Raw genomic sequence first — 27,627 nt, forward strand, 5'->3', positions numbered from 1 at the left:
AATCCAACACCATAAACTATTTAAGGAAATACTTCCACTTTAATAAAAAAGATCTATTGAAAAACTAGAAAGCAGTTTGGTCAAAGGTGAAGGGGCTATATTTGGAAACTAATAGAATATAAAAGAACTAAGCATTAATAAAAAATTAAGTCACTGAAAGGACACCTAGATAGAATATGGCAGAGATTTAAATTCGCTGACTCCAAGTTAACTGCTCTAGGATTATTTTTTTCTTGAGGATGGAGGTGATTTCATGATAACTATAGTAAAGGACAGAACCAAGTAAAAGGGTAAATATCAAATATGCAATTATAATTTAAAATTTTAACATTAGAATTTTTTTTCTTTTTTTTACATATTTGGTATAATTATTGTAACAGGAGCTAAAAGGAATACCTGATGTACCATACCTGATTAAACAAATAGCTTATTTATTTCATCTGATAATTTCAGAGTTTATTTTGCAATTTGTGATTGTGGTTCTGCTTTGATGGTTTTCCACAGTTTTTGGAATTTACCACTGCTTTCATCTAACTTCTTTCTTTTATCATGGGTTTCAATCAAGAAATGATGAATATAGACAAAATGCAACACATACATAATAATCAGAAAAACCCTTACAAATAATACAGAAAGTTGAATCAAGGCAATAATCTAGGACTTAATTGCTTAATATACAAAAGGGAGATGTTGGTTTAGATATTTAGACAGTTACTCCAGTTCTAACATTTCCAGATTCTATTATAATTCAAAGCATTTTTGGGGGAAAAAGACACTCCTGAGAAAAACAAATATTGCTACGTGTAAATTATAGATTAGAAAGCTTAATAAAGTTCTACACATGTGATTTAGCAATATGGCAAGATAATAAAATGTGAAGTAAAGCCTAGAATCAAGTTTTGACTTGTTAAAAAAGTCCAAATTAAATTATGTTGTTTTAGAAATGTCTACCAGTAAATAAAATATTCAATTTCCTGGATACCAATTTTAAGAACAGTACTGATTATTTTAAAATGTTTGGTCAATCCCTATCAAGTAATAATAAAATTGCTAAAATTACCTAGAATATTCCTGCCCAGCTAGGAGATACTAAGAATCTTCCTCAAGTAAATAGAAAAGTATTTTTGACAGCTATTTTCCTCATAAATGATGTGCTAGAGAAGCTGTTAATATGTGGATTAACTTTTTTTTTTTAGGAAGGCACATAGTATTTACTGGAGGGACTTATTTTAGTTAAACATATTAAATCTCTTGCTTTTATGAGGATTAAAATTTTGCCTGTGTATCAGGAATTTATTAAGAAGGTTTGAATAATTTAGAATTTGTCAAAAATCAGTTCATTTTAATTTCATTGAGTTTATATTCACTTTAAAAAGAAACTAAACAAAGACAGGCATCTTTTACATTGGTAACCTATTTCCTCTTTTCCTAAAGGACAGCAGCATTTAATAGCATGGGATCCTAGGCACATTACCATATTGAGACCTCAAGGATCCTAGGCACATTACCATATTGAGACCTCAAGTTCAGATTATTTCATTCTGGGAGCAAATTGATGTAAGAGTTCACCAAAAGATGATTCATATGCTACCCAAACTGCCCTCCCCCAAAACCCCAAACAAAGCAAAAAAAAAAATCCAGTTTAAGGAGTCAATAAGAGAAGAGAAAATAGACAATTTTAAACCATATCAAACAAAAACAGGATAACTCCACCCTACCCAACCCCACTAGGTGGTTTTTCAAAAAGTGTTTTCATCTGAAATCCAGCAACTTTAAAGACATGGATTAGGTGGCTTTTTCCCTTCCTTTAATTTCCCATAGTTTCCTCTCAGTTAGGTAGGATCTCTCCAGCTTCAAATTTCTTAAAGTATTTTTAAGGTGTATGTATATCATATTCTAATCTATATTACACCCATGTGTGCATATTTTACCTTCTCTTTTACAAAAACAGTGATGCACAATGGACAAAGGGTCTGGGTTGAAAGTTCAGTGGCACGCACGTGTTTGTGTGTATGTGTGTGTGTGTGTGTGTGTGTGTGTGTGTGTGTTCAAGAAAGACTGGTACCTCTGGTGTGAGGACTGCCCAGTCTTTTCAGGGCAGTTTTCCACCTTTGATGTCCACCTGAGCCACCTAACTCTTACTTATGGTTCTGAGAAGCTGGAACAATGCACAGTGGCCATACCCCAGTAAACCAGGTTAAGTGAGTTGGGGGCAGGGTTATCTATCCCAAGCAAGTTAAGTCTTCCACTGGTGGAATAGGTGGATGAGAGCACTCTGTTCAAACAGTCATGATGGAAGCTGAAGCAAGCTCTGTGCAACACTAAGAGCTTGGTTAGACATCAAAGAAGCTAAGGTCATCCATCACCAGATGTCTTGACTCTGCATTGCCACTGGATCAGGATTATTTTGAAAGAGAGAGCGAGGTCGACAACTTTGTGCAACTCTGTCTCACTTAAATCCAATGTACATATGAATCAAAAGACATTACCCATACTGTTTTACCATTGCTATCTCAAAGTGGCAAGAGGTAAATGATGAAGCAGCAGGTGTGGCTATACTGGGAGCTGTAGTCACAACCCTATATGAAGAAAGCCCAGGTCATAGGGTTGTTTCCACCACTGGAAGCAATAGTGGGATTCAGCAGCTCCTTGGGTGTTGGAGCAGCCCTTTTAAGAATCATACTGCTCAACTACTGGTGTGAGAAAAGGGCTAGGAAAAATGGCCTAGATTACCATGACAGAGGGATCTTACCCTGTGGTAAAATGAAAAAATGTTCAAAAACTTCTCCAATACATTTGTTTGAAATAACCTTCACAAATTTTCAAACAAATATTTGGGATCATGTAATGTCAAAAAATATAACTTCCCCGCATGCTTTTTAAGGAATTCAACTATTTTCTTGCCTTTCTGCTGTCAAGTCAACACAGAATTTGTAGTGCAACTGTTTATCAAAAATAGGAGCACTTTATTCTCAGTTTACAAATTCAAAGATCAGACTGCTCCTCCTGATAATAAAGATGAGATAATATTTTTATTTTAAAAAATTACTTTCTTCAACAAGGAGAAGCTGAAGATGAGAAGCTGAAGAATTGATTTTGTGAACTGTATAAAGAGAGGGGGAATACAAACATAAAGATCCCAGAATAGATGATTAAAAATTAAAATATTCTAGTACAAAAACATAATGAAAATGTTTCATTTAGGGTTAAAAGCTAAAACTCATTATGTTCATGTTTTATGTACTTTTTAAAACTAGCCATAAAAACTTTAAAAAAAACACTTATAAATGGGAGAAAAGCCTGTGAATATGGAACAATAAAATGGGGTAGACTAAATAGATTGGAAATAAAAGTAGAGGGATTAAAAGATTATTTTTACTAGTTATGGCACTAGGACACTCTTATTGGAGGGATAAGGACCCCTAAATCAGCAGATGACTTCAGAGGTAGAGTCACAAGATGAGGAAAAAATATGAATAACTTCAGATTTTGAAAGAAAAAAAGAGAAAAAAGTCTAAATGATTTGAATAAACTGAGATTAAATCAGCCACATAATAAAAGCACTAATAATAAAAACATAATAAAACATAATAAAAGCATTAAAAAAAAAGACAAGGGGCGGCTAAGTGGCAGCAGTGGATAGAGCATCGGTCCTGGAGTCAGGAGGACCTGAGTTCAAATCCAGCCTCAGACACTTAATAATTACCTAGCTATGAGGCCTTGGGCAAACCACTTAACCCCATTGCCTTGCAAAAACAAAAAAAAGGGCAAATGCTAAAAACTAGGAAACAATTTTCACAGCTGGTGCTTCTTTCTGATAAAGGACTCATTTCTAAAATATATAGAGAACTAAGTCCAATTTATAATGTTACAAGTCATTTCCCAGGTAACATATGGTCAAAGGATATGACTAGAAATTTTCAAATGATAAAATTAAAGCTATCTATAATCATATGAAAAAATGCTCTAAATCGTTATTAATTAGAGAAATGCAAATTAAAACAACTCTGAAGTAGTACCACTTTATACCTATTCAATTGGCTAAAATAAGAAAAAAGGAAAATATCAGTGTTGGAGAGGATGTAGGAAAACTGAGATACTAATGCATTATTTGTGAGTTGTGAACTGATCCAACTAATCTGGAGAGTAATTTGGAACCATGCCCAAAGGGCAATAAAACTGTGTACCCTTTGATCCAACAATACTACTAGGTATGTTTCCCAAAGAGATTATTTAAAAAAAAAAAAGTAAAAAAACCTTACAAGTACAAAATATTCCTGGCAGCTTTTTTTGTAGTGGCAAAACATTGGAAACTGAGGGGATGTCCATCAATAGGGGAATGGTTGAACAAATTGTAGTATATTAATATGATGGAGTACTATTGTTCTGTAAGAAACCTTGAGAGACTGAACTTTAGAAAAGCCTGTAAAGACTCTCAAGAGCTGATGTTGAGTGAAGTAAACAGAAGAAGGAGAAAATGTTCACATTAATAGCAACATTGTGTGACTATCAGTTACAATGGATTTAGGTCCACTCAGCAGTTCAGTGAGCAAGGACAATTCTAAAAGTCTTGTTATGGAAAATGTGGCCCACAAACAGAGGAAAAAAACTTTGGCATCTGAATACAGCCTGAAGTATATTATATTTACTTTTTAAAATCTTTATGTTTTTTCTTTTGTTCATGGTTTCTTCCTTTTGTTCTGAATCTTTTTTCACAACAAGACTAAGATGGAAATGTTAAACTTTGTATAATGTCTATCATTAGAAGGAAAAAGGGAGAGGGGGATAGAAAAATATGGAACTTAAAAGCTTACAAAAAGATGAATGTTGAAAACCACCTATGCATATATTTGAAAAAATAGAAAAAAAATTAAACAACATTCAGGGAAGTTAGGTAGAGCAGTGGATAGAGCACTGGCCCTGGAGTCAGGAAGACCTGAGTTCAAATGTGAACCTTGGGCAAGTCATTTAAACCCCACTGCCTTGTAAAAACTACAAAAAAAAAAAAAAAATTAACCAACATTCAAACTCCACCCCCCCCCCAATATATGGCAGGTTGAGCTAGAATCAAGATGGTGGAGTAAAGGCAGTAAAGGCCTGAACTTTCCCCCAAATCCTCCAAATACTTTTAAATAATTACTTAACACAAATTCAAGAGCAGAAGAACCCACAAAATGATGGAGTGAAACAACTTTCCAGACCAAGACAACTTGGAAGACTGGCAAAAATGACTGTTGCACCAGGGTGAGGAAAGGGCACAATCCAACATAAGCTGCCCAGTACAGAAGAGACCCAGCAAACCAGAAGCAGGTCTTGCCGGCCATCAGTCAGCTGCAGCAGTTGCTTCTAGAGCCCTCAGGCCACAGATGGGAAGGTTGTCAAACACTAGTCAAAAGGAGATTATAGGGATCTCTTTGCTAGCCCTGAGGGAGTCTGTTGCTTTATCCCTATCAAATTCCAGCCACAGTCCTGGATGGTGGTCCAAGAAGGAACACTAGCACATTGGAGAACAGGAATGCAGGAGAGCAGGGACCTTCCTCACAGTTCCAAGGAAGAAAAGAGTGCTTGCCATCATTCACAGAACAGAGCACAGGCCAGAAGAATAGAAACACCTCTCTTTAGATCATACCACCTTAGAAAAAGGTAGAGGTCCCAAGAAGTATCTCTGAAAACAACTGCATAAAACTCCTGAAACTTGGGACAGTGCACCCTCCACCCTGGAAATAAAGCCCTAAAAAAAAATAAATAAATAAATATATATATATATATATATATATATATATATATATATATATTGAAAGTCAAATAAGTCTGGGAAAATGAGTGAACAACAGAAAAAAATCTGACCACAGAAAATTACTATAGTAAAAGATCAAAATACAAATTCATTAGATATAAAAAGTCAGAGCTCCTTACAACCAAAGCCTTCAAGAAAAATAAGCCATGGAAGAACTCAAAAAAGGATTTTGAAAATTAAGTAAAAGTAATAAAGGAAAAAATTTTGGAAGAGAAATGAGAAGTAAAGCAAGAAAACCATGGAAAACAAATCAATAGCCTGGTTAGTAAATGAAAGAGAGAGGCACACACACAGACTAGGTCAAAGAGTAAAAGTGGTTTTAAAAAAGTCAATGAGGAGAGAAGGATGTTTTAAAAAAGTAGAATTAGTCAAATGGGAAAGGAGGTACAAAAGTTCGCTGAAGAAAATAATTCCTAAAAATTAGAATTGAGTTAATGGAAGCTAATGACTTTATAAGAAATCAAGAAACAATAAAACAAAACCAAAGAAAATAAAAGGCAATCGGAAATATCTCACTGAAAATAACAACAAACTTGGAAAATAAATCCAGGAGAAATTATTTAAATATCATTGGACTATATGAAAGCCTTGATCAAAAAAAAAGTCTAATTTTCATCTCCAAGAAATTAAGGAAATTAGAATTAATTAAGAATTAATTAATAAATTAAGGGAAATAGAACTAGAGGGTAAAAATGGACATTGAGAATACACTGATCACTTCCTGAAAGAAAGGTAAAAGACCTTGGATTAAAATCAAGAATGTATTACCTCAGAAAACTAAACATTCTCTTTCAGAGGAAAAGATAGACATCCAATGAAATAGAGAACTTTCAACTTTGCCTGATGAAAATGATGAAAAGAACATAGTGGAACAGAAAATCTGGTCTTAAAATACAAGATTCAAGATAAGCATAAAAATAGAAAGGAAATCCTAAGTGACTTAATAAGATTAAACTGTTTACATTCCTAAAAGGGAAGATGATACTGGTAACTCCTAAGAACTTTCTCCTTATTTGAGCAGAGAGGAGGAGGCTATATATAGGAAGAACAGGAATGAGTTGAATATGAAGAAATGATATCTAACAAAAAAAAAATAGAGGTAAGAGAGGAAGATACTAGGAGGAAGGGAAAAGGAAAGGTAGAATTAGGTAAATTAGGCAAATTCTTGCCTCACATAAAAGAGTCAAGAAAAAGCTTTTCCACAGGAAGGGTTTGGAAAAGGGGAGGTATGGGACAACTGAGTGAATCTTATTCTCCTTACATCTAGTTATTTGTCTTCACAAGTATCAGTCATTTTTGACTAGAAGTGAACACACTGAATATTTCTATTAAATGACTGACTTTTAAGATTTTTAAAATCCTTAATAATCTCTTCAATATCTTAGTCTGTTGTGTGTACCCCCTTCACAAAAAAAAAGGCAAAAATGAGATGAAAGAGAACTGGGAAGAATATATTATGTTCACTAATGGTTTATGGAATATTAAAAGCTAAAGCACAAAAGCCTATGTGCCTCAAATATGAGGGAAAATAATTCATTGATGTAAATAGTTGGTATTACAATATTTCTTCTCCCCTAACCAAAAAAGGCAACAAAATAACACATTCTGTTCATTTGAGAATACACTTCATGTATCCAAGGACAGGTAGATGCTCCTTTGTTGTCTAATTAATAATAATAATAACAACAATAACAACAACAATACAACCTAGTTTATAATGAATAGTCAGCTACCCTCAGAATCAACAAGTCCTGGATTCAGGTTTAGTCCCACTGGTGTGTTTTTTGACCTTAAGCACGTCCATTAACCTTTCAGTAACTTCAAAAAATCTTTAAGATAAAAATTGCAACATAGTTATTGAACTGTATTAATTATGGAAGTCCCATCACAAAGAGTTCTTCCATTCTATTAAAAAAAAAGTTCCCTCAGGGAATCATTATCATATCAGTAAAGCTCTACTACCATTGGCAATTCACTAAAAAAAAAAGAACTTTGTTAAATAGAAACTAGCTTTTGTATAAAATGCATGTTTTTAAATGGAAAAAATGCCAAGACAAAACAACCTATTATCTGATTCAATTTGTAATTACACTATTGCATGTATTACTCCAAATCATTGATCACTAAGGAGAAAAAAATTCAAAATACTTATCCATGCCTAGCTTAGATAGAAGGCTTTTATTTTCATATGCTATTGTCTGATTTTTAAAAATCCATCTGCAAAATGTGAATTAAAGATTCTAAATATTAAAAGAAAAATTAAGTCCAAATATGACAAATATGGACTCTGAACTGAGTGGAATATAATTAATTAGCATGCTGATATTCTGGTTGAAAACTTTTATATCTAAGTTAAACAACTCCACTGTTTTATTTCAAATAAATATATAACTTAGATAGACTTTATATTTCAGAGAAAAAAGATCAACATTTTATTTTAGAAGTTGAGTCAAGATTAACTTAGGTTTGTCATGAATTCAAGATTAATTTTGCTTGAAGTTGATAAATGTAAATAACCCTTAAAAACAAAATGTTGAAGTGTAAAAAGAAGCACAAAACTCACTTTGCAGAGAGAGCTAAGGTTGAACCCAAAGGTCTGGGCATTCCGGGAGCCTGCATTCATGTAGTTTCCCATTAGCAAGACAAGTTCCAATAACTTGCTGAAACTTTTGCTCTTCTTTATCTCGTCACAGGCAGCACTAACAGCCATGATATCTGGTTTGAGACTGTTTATCTGTTCCTCAAATTGAAGTTTAAAGAGAATGGCACTCAGACGTGGACGTAGTCTTTTCACTGAGCTCATCTAATCGGAGGAAAAACGAAAGATTTCTTTTAAAATTCATGCTATACTTTAGTATTATACAAATGAACATTCTTTATGCTACATTTATTGCTATGAAAGGATGAAGAAGTAGTAAGTGATCCATAATAGTTGGAAAACCATGAATGAATATGAAATAAAAATTTGGGCAAATTTTTGTTGTCATTAAAAATAGTTTATGTACTGGGAAAAATAAACTTCCATTAAATACATAATAAATGAGAGGAAAAACCCATTTATATGTAATAGCTAAGTTATCTGGGTAATAATTTTAAGTAGTCAAAAGTTCTTTGAATAAATATTGAAATCATAAAATGCAGTAATGTAAATTATATCCACAAATGTAAAAACAACAAAAAAATCAAAAGTATTCTGACATTTAATAGTGGAGGAAATGGTATTGTTATAGACCTTTTGTAAATCAGTTATGTTGTTCTGTTCCATATATTTGAGACTGTCTAAACGTGTTTACTCCTCTAAAAAAGGAAATTGTTTTCAAAAGCAACCATGAACTAGCCATTAACATTTGCCTAGCATAAATATCTGAGGACCACAGACTCAAGAAGTTGAGTTTCTTCAGAAAAAGAGAACTAAGTGACTTTTATCACATTCCAAAGAATAAGACTCAGAGACAGGGCATGAGGAAGACATGCTGTGAAAATAATAAGAATCCACACTATTGTCACATAACAAATAGTCCCAGAAGAAGTCAAATAAAGGAAATGGGAGGCTTGACAAGTCACAATTTTGCTTTTGGATTTAGTTCATTTTCAGAATGGACTGAACACAGAAAGCTCAAAATGTGTACAAAATTGTAATTATAATGAATTCTTGATCCATATATATTTATGTGTAATTATGGAAGACTCATAAGATTACCAAAAGCTATCCAAAGCCCTTAGTTTAAGAAGTAACTAACATGCAATTCAAAGATTGATTTTTTAACATTATACAGCAAGTTAGTAAGAGAATCAGGACCAAAAACCAAGTTTTCCTGTCTATTTTAAAACATGAAAATAAGTTCCCACTGCTACTCTTTCATTCAGAGATCTCATTTTTCAAATCAAACTTTTTATAATCCATTTCAAATCCACAAATATTTTTGAATACTTAGTCAAAGAACTATGCAATACTACCAATGGTCTCCCAGAGCTGACAAATTTATTAGGAACATGGGTTAGTGCACAAGAAATAATAATGCAAGACCAACAGTGTCAAACAAAAGAAATGAAGTAATATGAAGATTTAAGAGAAAGCCATTACCTTGGTTTGTACCAGAAAAACATCCTAGAAAGAAAAATAGCACGAGTAATAAATAGCTCAAAGAACAAACAAAAGAGATGAATTCAAGAAACAGGAAGCAGCTCAGCTTCACTGGATTAATAAAATTTATGTCAAAAACTTGAAATTATGGGTTAAGACCAGAATGGTCATTAAAGGTCAAATAGTAGAAAATGTTAATTAAGCAGGTAACTATTTGGCTATGGTCGTACCAGTATTGAATAGCATTTGAATACAAGTTCTTTGATCACTAATACATATAGATTCCATGCTCCCCTTTACTATTTTAAATTTTCTATAAACAGGGTGTTGCAAAAATCTTTGCTATTTGTCATTCAGTTGTGCCTGACTCTATGTGGTCCCATAGATTTTATCCATTGGGTTTTCTTTATAAAGATTTTGGAGCGATTTGCTATTTCCTTCTCGAGTGTGTGCCCATTTTACAGATGAAGAAATTGAGGCAAACAAGATTAAGAGGTTGACCTGTGTCACACAGCTAGTAGTTGTCCTTTATAATCAAAGAAGACAATGTATCAGCAAGGCACCATGTCAGATTGCAACAACACAGTACATCCAAGTCTGACTATTGATGATCTAATCATCAGCAAGGCCTTTTCTTCTCAGGCCTGCAACCATACTCACCTGGAATCTAAAGACTTTAGTTTCCTGGAAGCTGCCCAGTAGATCATGGGAATAACTCTACTAGGTAGCTACTTAGTTGGCATCATTTATGGTCAGAACTACAACAATCTCTTTGAACTTCCAACTTCCATTCATGATTAATGAAAACATTCTTGGCAAATGCTTTTGATCCGATCCAAGATCAAATCTGAACCCAGATCTTCCTAACTCCAGGTCTGGTGCTCTATTGTACTAACCAGTATGCCAATTCTAACCAGTCCACCATTCAAAGGCCATGCTTTGCCACTCTTCCTCAACCCATTTCTCTCAAGGTCCTCTTAAGAAATATGTACCCTCAAAACTGAAATTACTTCTCCCCTCATGCAGCAGGTTTATCTGTTAATGGCATATTTAAGGCATGCTCAGAACCCAATCTGAGGCAGAAGTAGGATTATAATATACTTCTTTAATTGCAGAAATCAACTTTTCTATCTACCTTTAAACTAATACAGCAAGCTAGCTGTCCAAAAGAACCTTCAGAAAGATTAAATTCAACAGATTCAAATCCACAAACAGGTATCAAGAATCCCTCAAAAGAAAGACAAATAGCAAAAAAAAGAGTAAGATTTCATTTGAATCCAGTTATACTGAGTGTTATTCATAAAACAAAATTCTATATTTGCATAACTATTATTATTGTTTACCTTTCTAAAGTGTCTGATCATTACAGAGAGTTTTATATAGTCATTATTCCATAAGATGTTGTGACAATCTATGAGATACATAAAACAAGTAATCTCGGAGTAGGAAGATCAGTATTCAAATTGATTTCAGATATTAGCTAGTTTGGGATCTCAAATCACAATTACATATAATTTAACTATTAATGAGTAAGGTCTTTTTTCTTTTGTTAAGCTTTTCTCTGTTGAAAGTTAATTCTTCTTCCCCTATTGAATCTTAGTTATATATGAAAAAATTCCAAGGGAAAAAACTATAAACAGAAGGGTTTTACTCTCAAGGCCTTTTTTCTAGCATTCATCCATAACTCCCTAAAAAGGCACATGCCTTCATTAATTGTCTTCCTCTGCAATTTTAACTGCTTCTTCCTTTCTGGAATGGAAAATTCACTACTATGTCTACCCCTTTTCCATTATAACTTCAAAATTAAGTGTCCATCTGTATCCAAAGGGATATGTAACACCTAGATTCAGAGATAAGACAATCTACATCTCCCTTCTTAGTCAATCCTTAAGTAAATTGGAAATCATTCTAATCCAATAATCAATATTACCTCCCCAAATCAATTATTGAGTTTCAAAAATCCTAAATCAGTCTTAGGAGTAGATGTAATAGATAACATCATGAACTCTACCAATCAAAATCCTAGAATCTTCCAAAAGGAGTAAACACCTCAAAAATCTATCAGGACCAGGACTTTTGCCATAGGAAAAAAAAAAAGAAAAGCTGAGTAGCTACTTTCAGAGATTCTGAAACAATTTTGTATACTCACATGCAGATCTGGAAGACTATAGTATTCTATTTCTAACTCTACTGTTCCTGAAAGCTTAGTCGTAAGCCTTTGTACAAAATGTTTTTTAACATATTTTTTAAGCACACAAGCTTTGTGCATTTTTTCCTTCTCTGTTTTTCCATACCTAGTGCAGATGCTATGAAAGGATGAAGAAGCAGTAAGTGATCCACAATAGTTGGAAAACCATGTCTTTGCCATAATATGTAGGAATTGAAATACAAGGGAGAAACTAAGTCTTCTCATTTTAAAACTCTTCAAAATACAGGCAAAAATCCATTAGCAGAAGGGAATGCCAATATTTTAGAGAAGTTGAACTTTATAAAACCTATTAAGTTTATTTTTTTTCACCTACTGAGCACAGATTGTTTGTTTGTGAATTATACTCAAGAGTTTCACTATAATCCCCATTAGGTTTGTTATTCTCCTGGACGTTATTATATAACTATCTACCCTATCCATTCACTTTCTCCTTTTAAAACACTGGTAGATGACTAATGGTCAAAAAGGCTGTAACTTTTCAAGGAATCTTAACAGTCTCCCTTTGTACAACTTTGAATTTTGTGAAATTCAGTTTTCATGATAACGATGATGATAATGACAAATCTTAAACAGTAGGCAAGATGCTTTTAAGGAATTTCAAGTAAAAATTCACATTCTGCAAGAAGTTTTAAGGATTACAATACACTTTCCTCTAGAGAAATGACAACAATAACAACAATAAATTGCAGGAATGAATAAGGTATACTATACATGAAGCCAATCTTGGAAACAGAAAGAATTAGATTTAAGTCTTTGTTCAATATGTAATAGCTGTTTGAGGTTAAATAAGTAGCAGAAGCCCTCAGAAATACCTCAGGCTAATTTCTAAGACTAATTTTATAGGCTAACTACTGAACTACATTGGGAGAAGGGGTTTCTATACTAAGAAGTTTCCCCCATACCCATGAAAGCAGAAGTCCAGAACAAAAACAAAAATAAAAGATATTTATAGTCAGATTTTTAATATCTACAAGGTATTTCTGGACATAAGGCTTGCATTCTAATTACATTGTTATTTAATCCTTAGGATTTCAGTCTGCCTTTTGAGCTCAAATTCAACAATCTTTCCACTATATAATTTCAATTTTTAAAAAAATGGATGATTCCCAATTAATTTCCTACAATGAAAGCTATAAATCTCTCTACTCAATAGTTGGTTTGAGATATATCAGATTTTTGGCTATTTCTGCTTCTTACTCTAAAAATCACTAAAAATTCTAAGCCCCTTTCTGAAAAGGGACTCATTTCTGAAATATATAGAGAATAGAATCAAATTTATAAAGTAACTAGTCATTCCCCAACTGGTAAATGGTCAAAGAACAGGTAGTAATCAAACAAAGAAATTAAAGCTCATATGAAAAAGTACTCCAAGTTATTATCGATTAGAAAAATGCAAATGAAAACAACTATGAGGTACCACCTCACACCTATCAGATTGGCCAAGATGACAAAAAGGGAAAATGATCAGTGTTGGAGAGACTGGAACACTGTCAACTAATCCAACCATTCTGAAGAGCAATAGGGAACTATACCCAAAGGGCAATAAAATTGATCATACCCTTTGACCCAGTAATACTAATACTAGGCCTATATCCAGATAAAATCATAATAAATGGGAAAAGTTTCACATGTTCAAAAAGATTTATAGCAGCTCTTTTTTGTATTGGCAAATTGAGGGGATGCCCATCAACTAGGGTATGGCTGAATAAGCTATGGTATATGAATGTTAAGGGTTACTATTGCGTTATTAGAAAGCATAAATGATCAGACTAGAGAAACATGGAAAGAATTACACTAACTGATGCTAAGCTACAGGAGCAGAACCAAGAAAACATTGAACACATCAACAAGGACATCGTGAGTTGATCAGCTAGGACATTTGCAGCCACTCTCAGCAGATCAGAGAGGTAGGATAACCCTGGGAGACCAGATATGGACAATATCATTCAAATCCAGATGAAAAAAAAAAACACAATAAAAAAACTACCAAATTGAAATGAACACTGTTTACTTTTTTCAAATTTCTCATGTTAATCCTTTCTTATCTCATGGTTTTCCTTCTTTTCTCTTAGTCCTAATTCCTCATATGCAAAATGACTAAAATGTAAACATGTAAACACAAATGGATATATAGACTGTTCATCACTGGAGTGGGGGGAGAAAAGTGTGTAACTTATAAATACGCATATACATGTGGATGGATGTTGAAAAATGTTAATAACATGTAATTAGAAAAATAAAATAAATTATCAATAACAAAATACAAATGGAAAAAAAATTCTAAGTACCTGAGATTCCCAGAAGAATTCCAGTTCAATCTAAATTCCACAGGGTTGGGAATTTGCATTACAAATGAAACCAATACACTAAAGATAGGAGCATTGGGTTAAGGTTTTAGGATAGGGAGAGAGATCTTAGAAGTGACTTAGTTCAAACCCCTCTTTTTACACTTGAGAAAACCAAAGCCTACAGATAAAGAAACAACCCAAATTACATAATCAGTAAGTAGTCTAGTTCCTGACTTTAAACTCAGAAATGGGGCCATAGTAACTTTACAGCCTATTCTATAATAATCCTCTTCCCATGCACTATATTCCCAATGTATATTCATTCAGTAAGGAAAATTTTGTATCACTCTTATCTATGTATGTCATGTTCCCAATAAACTTTTTTAAATTTAGCTCCAGTGCCTACTGTAGATCATTACATTATTTAAAAATGAATTAGAATTCCCACATATGCAACATATTCTCCCACTGAATATTATCAAAGTATGATCTTTATGGAATATTATGGATTTAACTCAACCCCCCAAGGGTACAAATGTACAGTGAAGGAAAATCTAGTAAGTATTAAATTAATATCTATTCAAGGCATATGGTTCCTTCCCCAAAAATCTATATTAGCCTCTAGTTATAAATCTAAGACTGTTGATATGTCAACAATTGAAAGAAAAAGGGAATCTCTTCAATTAGTTCAACTGCTTCCAGCTAAGAATATTAAAGTTTTCTTTTTTTTGTTTATTATGCAAAAGGTTCTAAAATACCAGAATGTGACTCCATAATACCACGCTCTATAAATCACAGAGCAAAACACTTCCTGAGAAAAGAAGCAATACAGATTTGAAAAAAAGTTTTAAAAACTGATATCTGAAAAACACAACAGATTCAAAGGAACTTTTTGTTATAGGTGTTATTTCAAGCAAATGATGAATGGCTATTCAGTACTGTGAGGTATTTTGTTTGTTTTCCCATATGAAAGCAATTAAGCAAACTATGCCATCAAATTGCAATATTGGTTAAAGCATTGCCTGGCAAACACAATCTCATAGAAAGAAACAAATGAGATATCTATCAAGGAAATTAAAATCCACTCTGTAACAGTTGAGGTATATATTTGTTCATTACATTCAAACTCAAAATAGAAAATTTAACAGAAAGCAGTTTTTTTAGTAAATTATAATTAATCTGTATGTCTCATTTAACTTTTCAAGGTTGGTAATTTTATTTTTAATTTTTTTGTAAATGAATTTTAAATCCTACACCATAGCAATTTTAATAAACCCTTCAAAAACATCCTCCCTTATTAAAACAAACACACACACACACAAACACATATATTCAGGTAAGTAAAACAATCCAACAAAATAAGCTTGAATGGTACATACACATTATTCTGCTTTACTCATAGCCCACTACTTCTCTAATGACAGAAAAAAAAGTTTTGAAATAGGATATCTCAGTAAGTTCTAAAATACTTATATCTGTAGGTATAAAATTTTTCAAGAAGCCAGGACCATAAATCATTTTATGAAAATGTTAGTAGTTAATATTCAGAAAATGTCCATTCTTGTAGTCACTTATCCTGGTAGTACAGATCTTCAAAGAACATTATCACCTCTATATTTTTCTTTTCTTTTGGTTTTTGAAAAGCAGTGGGTCACATGGCTAGGTAATTATTAAGTGTCTGAGTTCAAATTTGAACTCAGGTCCTCCAGACTCCAGGTCCAGTGTGCTATCCATTGTACCACCTAGTTATCCCCTCTATATTTTTCTTTTGATTTCTAAATATCTTTTTTATGTCTTCTTTAATTATTTTTTGAATTTTGCAATTTCCCACCAATTTCACTTCCCTCCCCCACTCCCACAGAAGGCAGTCTGATACTCTTTACATTGTTTCCATGCTATACCTTGATCAAAATTGAATGTGTTAAGAGAGAAATCACAACCTTAGGGAAAAAATAAAATGTAAGAGATAGAAATATTATATAATAAGATTTTTTTGTTCAAACTCCACAATTCTGTCTTTGGATACAGATGCTATTCTCCATCGTAGATATTTTCTACAAGTGATTTTTTACCCTTTTTCATGATCCCTTCAGGCTATACAGCCAGTAGAGGTACTGCTGGATCAAAAAGTATGCACATTTCTACTGCCTTTTAGTCATAATTTCAAATTGCTCTCCAGAAAGGTTGGATTAGTTCACAGCTCCACCAACAATGTATTAGTGTCCCAGATTTCCCACATACCCTCTAACATTGATCATATATTTTCTAACAAGTAAGAATATTACTACCACAAGATTAAATTTACAAAGATTCAAAGTTACCCAATATCTCCTATCTTACTATAAACAGAGAAACAGCCATAACTCTGGAGTCAGAGTAACTCAATGTTAATTCCTTATCCAATACCACCTGTGTCAAAATTAAATCAACTTTCCTTAACCATCCTGAATAATGTATATTGTAATATTTTACTATTCCCAAATATTGTAAAAAAGATAATACAGTAGAATCATAAAGGTGCTGAGACATTAATGAGATAATGATTATAAAGTGTTCTGCAAAAATTAAAATACCAAGTCAACTTCAATTACAACAAAATATAAACTCTAGGAGAACAGGGATAGTTTTCCTTTGTTGTTCTGTGTTATTTTTTGGAAGAATTTCTCCTGTGTTTTTTAAAAAGACTTTTATTGAATTTAGAAAACTCAGGTCTCCTATAAATTCTTCTATAAAAGTTTAAGGCACAATTGATTATTGAATTATTGATTGATTAAATGACAGAAAAGGAGGACTAAAGAAATCAGTCCTAAGGTCTGTAAACACTCAAATAAATAAGGGTAAAACCCAGGGAGTCTGGGAACAATAAAAGCATATGGGAGTTGAAAGCAGGGTCTAAAGAGACTTGATATACTCTAAAATATACAATATACTCTAAAAAAGAATATTAGAGCATGATCCTTAAATGTATTAAAATTTGAATACTTATTATATAATAATAAAGGAACAATAAAGGAAAATTATAAAAATCTGGGTTTACAAAGCTCTTGTCTTCTCAGAAGTATTAAAATGTAGTTATAACAAAAATATAAGGCAATAAACAAATACTGTTTAGGAAAACTTAAGAAATTGAATTAACGCAAGGATCAACGATGGCTTTAGATGATTGATGATGAAGATATTTTCCAAAAGTTTTTCAGAGAAGTATAAGATTACAAGTGTAGAATAAGATTTACATTTTCCAGTCCTGAAACAATGTGCCCATTGATTTTATTTAATTATATTTGTTACAAAAGACATTCATTTAAATAATTTATAATATCTTAATATGCTAAATATTTGTGATGATTTTATTTGGTGGGAGCAGAAGTTTAAGGCAGTAGTGAAAAAGAAGTGATAGATATCCAAAAAGCACAGAAAAATGAAAGAAAATAGTGAATAAAATATTTTTTAAATAAACAGACAAGAGCAGAAGAAGGAACAGAATGGAGCACAGATAAGCAAGGCTGGAACAATTATGTTACAGCTACTATTAATATATACTAAAAAAAAGGGGTGGCTAGGTGGTACAGTGGATAGAGAGGAGCACTGGCCCTGGAGTCAGGAGTACCTGAGTTCAAATCTGGCCTCAAACACTTAATAATTACCTAGCTGTGTGGCCTTGGACAAGACACTTAACCCCATTGCTTTGGAAAAAAAAAACCTAAAAAAAATGTATAATATATATACTAAAAAAAAAAACACCCCAAAACTTGCTATAAATAATAGATATCTATACTCTCTCACTATTTCTTATATACGTAAATGTTATGTTCGGGCAGCTAGGTAGTGTGGTGGATCAAGTACCAGGCCTGAAGTCAGGAGGAGCTGAATTAAAATTTGACCTCAGACATTTGAGTACCGAGCTGCATAACCTTGGGCAAGCCACTTAACCCTACTGCCTTGCAAAAAGACAAACAAAAATATTAATTTTTATGTTTATTGGTTTAAGTAATTTTTCTAAATAGATAAAATGATATTCATTAATACTCAATGGTCTTATTCAATGTATTGGGAATATGAACTGAAATAGAAATATTGTGTTTGAAAAATGGTTCAGAAATTAATTATTTATTAAGACTTATTAGGGATTATGAGTTAGAGTAATGATATTAAAGGATATAGAAGTTTTCCATATCTATAAGGAAAAATATAGTAAAGATACTAGATGGAATAATGACCTACCCCACCAAAAAAAAAAAAATCTAAGATCCTCTAAGTCTGCAGGACAATAGAAAACAACACTCAAACAAAAACATTCTCTCCCTGTGTCTCTATCTCTCTGTCCATCTCTCTCTCTCTCTCTCTCTCTCTCTCTCTCTCTCTGCCAAGACCTAAAAAAGAAATGAGAGAAAGCTTAGATAAATGAATCTGAAACCTTGAAAAATTATGATGAGAGAAATTTACTGAGGTCCAAGAGTCATAGTACTCTGACTGGAGATGTTCCAGGGGACAATCAAATGCTAACATACTCTTTCCTATAGAGTTCGGCCAAAGAAAACTCTGGGTGTCAGAAGAGACACATCTCTAAATTGGAACCCACTAGAGGGGCTTGAAGGCTGCCTTCCAGTTCACTGAGGGAAGATCCCAGGGGAAATGGAAGCCTGGAGCTTCAAGTCAATCAATAAGTATTTATTACGTGTCTTCTATGTGGCTAGGTATTGTGCTAATCTCTAAGGGCAAAAGGATAATCCCTGCCCTTGAGGTGCTCACAGTCTAACAGTGGGATGTTATGCAAACTATGTACAACTAAGACCTAAGGATAAATATGAAATAATTGATAAAGGGAAAGCCTTAGGCATGAGGATTTGGAAAAGATTTCCTATAGAAGTAAACCAGGAATTGAGGAGGGAAAATTACTGGAGCTGGGAGATGAATTGTCTTATATAAGAAACAGTCAAGAGGCCATTGTCTCTAAAGAGCACAGTGCATAGAAGAAGGTAAGGTATGATGACATGGGAAAGGGAAAGGAAAGTTAAAGGTTTTGAACGTTTGGACTAGAATGTGGAGAAACTTGTGGCAGGCAGAGTAGCCAGCAGGTTGCCATAATAGTAAAATGAGGAACTGTTCACTTCCTGTACTACCTTATCCCTAACTTTGACTTGGGCAGCTAGGTGTTACAGTAGATAGAGAACCCCTGGAGTCACAAGGAAGAGAGTTCAAATCCAGTCTCAGAAATTTGCCACTTACTAGCTATGTGACCTTGGGCAAGTCACTTAACCCGGATTGCCTCAGATCCAGGGCCATCTCCACTTACCTGATTCATATCTAACCATTGGACCCAGATGGCTCTGGAGGAAAAAGTGAGACTGGTTACTTAGCACAGCACCCCCTGCCCAAATCTAATTCATGTGCTTGTCACAGCATGACCTCCCTGATGTTAAGCTCTTCTTTGAAAATGAAGGACAAACATCATCATCAATAGGGACTATGAGCAGAAATCTTCTAACTTAGTTGCAACATTTCCAGTTTCCCTGATATTCATCCTTCACATAATTATTAAAATGATATTACTTTCAATTTTTTTTTTTTTTGCTTTCCACAGGAGGCGTGGAGGGAGGGAAGTAAGATTGGGGGGGACTGTAAAACTCAAATATCTTTAATAAATAAAAATAAAAAATAAAAATATTCACAATAAAAAAAATTTTTTTTAACAATTTGAGAGCAGATATGTTGCTCAGGCTTCAATTACAGTAGCCATTTACAGGGCCAATTTTAATATGAATCAATACAGAAGCTTTAACTTTCTCTTGCCTCCTCCTGCCCAGTTCTTCCCAACTGAGCCAATTTACTCTTCCTTAGGCTGTCTAGAGTCCCTGAATTCCCAGGGGTTCAGGATTTTGATGCCAACTTGTTTTAGGTAGCTTAAGCCTTCAAGGATCCATAGACTTACCCTCCTCCATACAGATAAAGACCACCTTATGGAGCTCACAGCAACATTTTTAAAGCAGAGACTTAATCATGTTATACCATTGTTCAAGGATAAAAACATAAATTCCAATTGGGTATTTTGAGTTTATAATCTCCAAAGCTTATCTTCACAAATTAATTATCGTATTACTATTCCTTCACTGGCCTCCTTCCTGTTCCCTTAGACGCCACCCCATTCACTATTTCTGTATCTTAGTGTCATCCCCTCTTCACCTAGACTTCCAAGAACACCTTGCTTCCTTTAAAGTTCGACTTTCTTGATATTCCAACCATTACTGTCTCTGCCACTACATTCCCCCAAATTATTTTCCATTTTATACTAACTTTAGCATACATATGTTGATTCCATTAATAGAAAGTAAGCTCCATGAGAGTAGAGACTTTTTAAATTTCATTTTATAGGAATTTTGTGGGTTAGTGAATAGAGAACTGCCCTTGAAGTCAAGATCCCATGCTCAAGTGTTCCCTTTGAATGATGCTGATGCTGTGACTACAGGTAAGTCACCTCACTTCTCAATGCCACCATGCAATTCAATAAGTTATCACTAGGATAATACATTATGACCAAGTAGAATTTATCCCAGGAATGCAGGATTGGTTCAAAATTTGAAAACCTGTTAGTATTAATTATATCAATAACATACCTATCAGAAATCATATGATCACATCAATAGATGCTGAAAAATCTTTTAATACAGCACCATTCACTAAAGTGTAGGAATAAATGGTTTGTTTGTTCCTTAGAATAATATATCTATCTGAAACCATCAACAAGCATTATATGCAATGGGGATAGGCTTGAGGCATTCCCAATAAAATCAGGGGTGAAACAAGGATGCCCATTGTCCCCACTACTATTCAATATCATATTAGAAATGTTAGCCTCAGCAATAAGAGAATAAAAAGAAATTGAAGGAGTTAGAATAGGGAAGGAGGAGACAAAACTCTCACTCTTTGCAGATGACATGATGGCATACCTAGAGAATCCCAAAAAGTCATCTCAAAAACTACTAGAAAAAATTAGCAACTTTAGCAAAGTAGTAGGATATAAAATAAACCCTCATAAATCCTCAACTTGCCTATTTATGACTAGCAAGATACAACAGAAAAAGCTAGAAAGAGAAAGCCCATTCAAAGTAACCTCAAACAAAATAAAATACCTGGGAGTCTACCTGCCAAGGCAGACTAAAAAACTTTTTGAAAACAATTACAAAACTCTTCTCAGGCAAATAAAATCAAATTTAAATACCTGGGCAAACATCAACTGTCCATGGATAGGTCGAGCTGATATAAGGAAGAGATAGGGAACATCATTCAAAACAAACTAGATGATTTTGATTACATTAAATTAAAAAAGCTTTTGCACAGACAAAACCACTATAACCAAGATCAAAATTAATGTAGTAAGTTGGGAAACAGGTTTTCCAACTAGTGTTTCTGACAAAGGACTCGTCTCTAAAATATACAGAGAAGTGAGTCAAACTTTGAAGAAAAACAAACATTCCCCAATTGACAAATGGTCAAAGGATATGCAAAGGCAATTTGCAGCTGAGGAAATCAAAGCAATCCATAGTCATATGCAAAACTGCTCCAAATCATTACTTATTAGAGAAATGAAAATTAAGGCATCTCTGAGATACCACCTTACACCTCTCAGACAGGCCAATATGACCAGAAGGGACAATGATCAATGTTGGAAGGGATGCAGGAAATCTGGTACACTAACACATTGTTGGTGGAGCTGTGAACTCATCCAAGCTTTCTGGAGAGCAATTTTGGGTTTATGCCTGAAGGGCACAAAAATGCCCATACCCTTTGACACCAGCAATACCACTCACTACTGGGTGTATACCTTGAAGAGATAATGATGAAGAGATGATGAAAAAGGGTACAAAAATATTCATAGCAGCCCTGCTTGTGGTGGCAAAGAATTGGAAATTAAGTGACTGTCCTTCAATTGGGGAATGGCTTAACAAACTGCAGTATATGTATGTCATGGAACACTATTGTTCTATTAGAAACCAAAAGGGATGGGAATTCAGGGAAACCTGGAAGGATTTGCATAAACTGATGCTGAGTGAGATGAGTAGAACCAGAAGAACACTGTACACCCTAACAGCAACATAAGAGTGATGATCAACCTTGATGGACTTGTTCCTTCCATCAATGAAACAACCAGGCACCATTTGGGGGCATCTGCAATATAGAATACCATCAGTATCCAGAGAAAGAATTGTGATGTTTGAACGAAGACTAAAGACTATTACCGTCAAATAAAAAAAAAAGTTATATAGGGGCGGCTAGGTGGCATAGTGGATAAAGCACCGGCCCTGGAGTCAGGAGTACCTGGGTTCAAATCCGGTCTCAGACACTTAATAATTACCTAGCCATATGGCCTTGGGCAAGCCACTTAACCCTGTTTGCCTTGCAAAAACTTAAAATAAATAAATAAATAAATAAAGAGTTATATTATTAGGTAATTTTACTATCTCATACTTTATTTTTCTTCCTTAAGGATATGATTTCTCAGTCATCACATTCAACTGAGATCAATGTATAACATGGAACCAATGTAAACACTAACAGAATCCTTCTGTGGGGGTGGGGGGGTGGGAGGAGGGAAGCAAGAATGGGGGAAAAATTGTAAACTCAAAAATAAATAAAATCTTCCTTTAAAAAAAGGGAAAACATCACTTGTACAAAAATATTCATAGCAGCCCTTGATGGACTCGCTCATTCCATCAGTGCAACAATCAGGGACAATTTGGGGTTGTCTGTAACGGAAAATACAATCTGTATCCAGAAAAAAGAACTGTGGAGTTTAAACAAAGACCAAGGACTAATTTAGGGGGAAAAAAACTGATATCTTGTCTGATCTGATCTTGCTATCTCTTATACTTTATTTTTCTTCCTTAAGGATATGATTTCTCTCTCACCACATTCAATTTGGATCAATGTATATCCTGGAAACTGTAAAGACTGGCAAACTGCCTTCTGTGGGGGGTGGGGGAAGGAAAGTAAGATTAGGGGAAAAACCATAAAACTCAAATAAATAAAATCTTTATAATTAAAAAAACAGTAATAATTAGGGGGTTAATGGAGTAAGTGTTTAACTGAATAGAGATTAACAAAATAAGTCATGCAAGTCAAAAATACTGAAATTGTATAAGATAAAAACAAAGAGTTGTATTCTAATTGAGAAAATTCAAACAAATTATCTAGCTAATCTTAAAAGTTCAAGGAAACTAAAATGCTATCAGTATTAGTTTAAAATCACTACCAAAGGAGAGATGAGAAGGGAAACTCATAAATAATAATCCATATACAAAGAGAAGAGGTGAAAGAATGTTTTTCTTTTTATAAAAAAAACTGCTATAGCAGTAGATAGCATTTAATGACAAGGCAATAAACTTAAATCTCTGAAGGAGAAAGAAAGAAAATAAAAAGATGTATTTCTAGAAAAATTAAATCTAGAATAGAAGACAGTATAATAAATGACATGCAATGCACTATACTGTGAAAAAAATATAATTATAAAACAAGTGATAAAAATAAAACTTAAAATAAATAAAACAAATAGAATTACAAATCACTACAGTTATAATTATAAATTAATATAATATAATAATAAATTATAAATACTACAGTTAACTAAACAAATGAAGTCAAGTGAAGTAAACTTTTATAGAAATCAACAAATGCATCAAAAAAACTAAAAAACAAAAAACTTGAGTTTTACTTTTACTTTTAAAAAAACTTTACTAAAACACTTTTAAACTCATGCTAGTCTTATATCAATAATTTTCCCCAAAATTGCATTTCTTGGACTCACTCAAACACGAAAAAAGTATCTGCTTAACCTTTGTGCCACCTATTCAACTACTGTCTCTAATCTACTTGACCAACAAATTTCAGGAAAAAAATCACTCAGTGCCTTACTTCTTCATCATCCACTCTATTTAATTCCCTGACATCTAACTTGCCTGAAATTGCATTTCAGGAAGGTGAGGACACTCAAATGAGTCAATGCTGTGAACTTGTTAACTCTCCTTTCAATGTTATGGTTAAATAAACTTCATTTTACTTATATGATCTATAAGTGTCTCATTTGGTTATTTTTCTGAAGCTGAACCATCACATTGACAGGAGTCAGGCCTGACCTATATAAGAGGGTATTTCTTAAATTTCTACCCCAGGCCTTTTTCTTATCTCCAGAGGCTTCACAGTTACAAAGATCTTTCTCTGAATTCCTGAATTGATCTTTCTCTGAAGAGGAGATTCATAATCTCCAAAGTACCATGGGACTATATTTTACTGATTATTCTACAACAGATTCAAATTCCAACACTAATAACCAATTTATTTTATCAGCCACATTCTAAAACTTTTGCTCTCTATAACCTTCCTCATCCAATGATACAGTTCTCTGCTCTGACTTCAGTCTTTCACCTTTATTGTTGTTACTCACTTAAGTAAAAGTCCTTATTAACATCCATATTGACTATTGCAACAGACACCTGAAAAATCTTCCTGATGTTGAAATCCAGCTTTCACACCAATAGATCACAATATATAGTTTTAGAGCTAGAAGAAACAATTAAGATTATCTAGACCAATCACATCATTTTCCAGATGAGTAACTGAGGACTAGTCGGGAAAGGCTACTTTCCCAAAGTTACACAGATGGTTAAATAAAGAAGAAAATATCTAAATGTACATCCTCTGAATTGAAATCTAGTATATCTAAAGTCTTACGCAGGCTTCTTTAGTTTATAAATAAGAATCCAATTAAGTCAATTCTCTGGGTACATTTCAAGATGAAACAACCAAAAAAAGTTATACTGTGAGAAGGAAGATAAAATTGAATCTATAACCCAAATGAAAAGGTCATGAGTCTAATTTTGTGTGTGTGTGTGTGTGTGTGTCTGTGTGTGTGTGTGTGTGCGCGCGCGCGCACTCTGTTGGTTTTCCCTTACCTGTCTAACCTCAACTTTTCAGTCTCTTTTGCTGGGTTTTCATCCATGTTATGCCCATTAACTATGGCCCTCATCTTTTTTCTCTATATTACTGCATTATTGAGTAACAGTTGTCATAGACTAGTTATCATCTCTATTTGGATGATTTACAGTTTTGTTTTATCTAAATTTAATTGATCTTTCTTCTGAGCTCTGATTTCACATCTCCAGCTGCCTATTTGACATTTTAACCTAGACATAACCATAGCCATCCTAAATTCTACATGAACAAAATAAAATTCATTTTTTCCTTAAAACTTATTCTTCTTCTGAGGAATTTCAGTTAAAGAAATCACCATCCTTCCAGTCACTCAGGTTCAAAAGCTGAATATAATTCTCAACCTATCATTCTCTATCACCCCACAAATCCAACTGGTTTCAAAGTCTTGTTTCCTTTCTCTACATCTCTTGAATACATCCTGATCTACAGTAACAAAGTTACCACTCAGTTCAAGCTCTCATCCATCATCACCCTAGTTACAAAGTATCCCCAGCACTTTGTACAATAACTGGCAAACACAAAAACAATGGTGATTTGTACTAAGAGCTTTAACTGACAGTGCCTACTATGCACCCTCTCTTCTTTGATCCTCTTAAGAACCCTGGAAGGCAGAAATATTATTATTATTGTTGTTGTTGTTGTTGTTGTTTTAGTTTTTGTAAGGCAATGGGTTAAGTGGCTTGCCCAAGGCCACACAGCTAGGTAATTATTAAGTGTCTGAGGCCGGATCTGAACTCAGGTACTCCTGACTCCAGGCCGGTGCTCTATCCACTGCATAACCTAGCTGCCCCCAATACTATTATTTTCAATCAGGGTAAAGTGATTTGCCCATGGTCACATAGCTAGTAAATGTCTGAGTCTGGATTTAAACTCTGGTCTTCCTGACCCTGGGCCCTGTGCCATCTATTACTTCCTACATTGTATTGAAGGTTTCAAGTAAAGACAAAAATCTTTTCCTTCTACTTATTTATTAACTATTTCATCATTACAGAGAGATTGCTAGATAGTTTGCCCAGCTTGTTACATTCCTAAGTTTATTGAAGGCTTCCATACACAGACTTCTAACTCTATAAAAAGTCACATATTAAAAAACTATGAAAGCAGGCCCCCATATCTAGCTTGTAAGGCTAGTCTTTGTCATCACTTCAAAATAAAGGTAATGTCCAAAGATTTTGAGACATAGAAAAGTTAGTGAACAAAATCTTGTCTTCACAGCAGTTAAAACACTGAAAAATATATATATTTTAAACCTTTTTATACATTCTGAATGATGAAACAACTGAAGTTTTAGTACATTAACGAAGTAATATTTTTATTAGACTGAATTTTTGGATGTTATATTTATCAAGTTTTCTTTCTAATAAAGTATATATTATATATACATCTGTGCATCCATATAAATATATACATACACAGATATATGAATTTTTCTAAAAAGAAATCTGTTTAGTATGTAAGAGAAAGTCACACATCTAGTGTCATAGCCTACATTTATCGTAAAAGACTTAGCCAGTACATAATTCTCAATGTCTCCTAACTGTCCTTTGCTTTGAAATTCAACCTCATTTAAATTTTCCTGATAAGAAGAATTTAGTTATTATCTTGTCTTGTTCTATTAAATAATCTCGAGGTAGTTTTATTGCTCTGGCACTAAAACTATAAATTAATTAACAAACTCAGGATTTTTATTATATTGATATAGTCTAACTATGAATAAGGATATTCTCTCCAACTGGAAGTATTGTTAAAAATTTTCAGTTACAAATATTAAGTCCTCGACAACTTGGTATGTTATGTAGAGGGACAGCTCCTGGGAGTGATTTACACATATGCTTGGTGATCTTTTCCATCAGAGATATGTATGTTATTATTGCTTATTGTATGGATTTGCTGGCTCTCTAGTGAACCCTGACCTGGGATAATCTTTGGCTTTGTGGTTGTAAAGGCTTTTCTGATAGAGAAGTAGGCAGATTTCTAAGAGCAAATATTGTAAATTTACCCAGAAAATTATGTAACTGGGTCTCCTTTAACCAGTCATTCCTGAGATAAGTTTTTGTCATAAAAAGTCTGAGTTTCCCAAAATAAACTTAGTAGATTCTTGCAACACAACCTTGTATGTTTCTACTTAACCTGACTCTCATAAGTTCATGTCCAGACCCATGTCAGAGCAATCACGGGGGAGAGTTGGTGCTTGAACAGGGACTGATGGACAGACAGATGAATGGACAGTCTGACCTGGAGGGGAATGAATCTTGAAAGGAAAGAT

The 27,627-nt window shown here is 33.6% G+C and overlaps 1 protein-coding gene and 1 long non-coding RNA gene across 11 annotated transcripts in view; one reads left to right on the top strand and one right to left on the bottom strand.

The window, feature by feature from the left end:
• LOC141491149 (uncharacterized) overlaps positions 1–8,760 on the top strand; it is a 56,578-nt gene extending 47,818 nt beyond the window's left edge. Inside the window, exon 3 of the long non-coding RNA XR_012469483.1 lies at positions 8,491–8,760. This is a non-coding gene — a long non-coding RNA (uncharacterized LOC141491149). The remainder of the gene's footprint in view (positions 1–8,490) is intronic.
• DIAPH3 (diaphanous related formin 3) overlaps positions 1–27,627 on the bottom strand; it is a 543,832-nt gene that overhangs the window by 277,147 nt on the left and 239,058 nt on the right. For all 10 annotated transcript variants that reach the window (XM_074191775.1, XM_074191779.1, XM_074191781.1 and 7 more), the window contains one exon: positions 8,361–8,600. In XM_074191775.1, the coding sequence (XP_074047876.1) occupies positions 8,361–8,600 (240 nt within the window). The remainder of the gene's footprint in view (positions 1–8,360; positions 8,601–27,627) is intronic.

Source organism: Macrotis lagotis, chromosome 6 (genome assembly GCF_037893015.1).
Source record: "Macrotis lagotis isolate mMagLag1 chromosome 6, bilby.v1.9.chrom.fasta, whole genome shotgun sequence".
Lineage (NCBI taxonomy): Eukaryota > Metazoa > Chordata > Mammalia > Peramelemorphia > Peramelidae > Macrotis > Macrotis lagotis.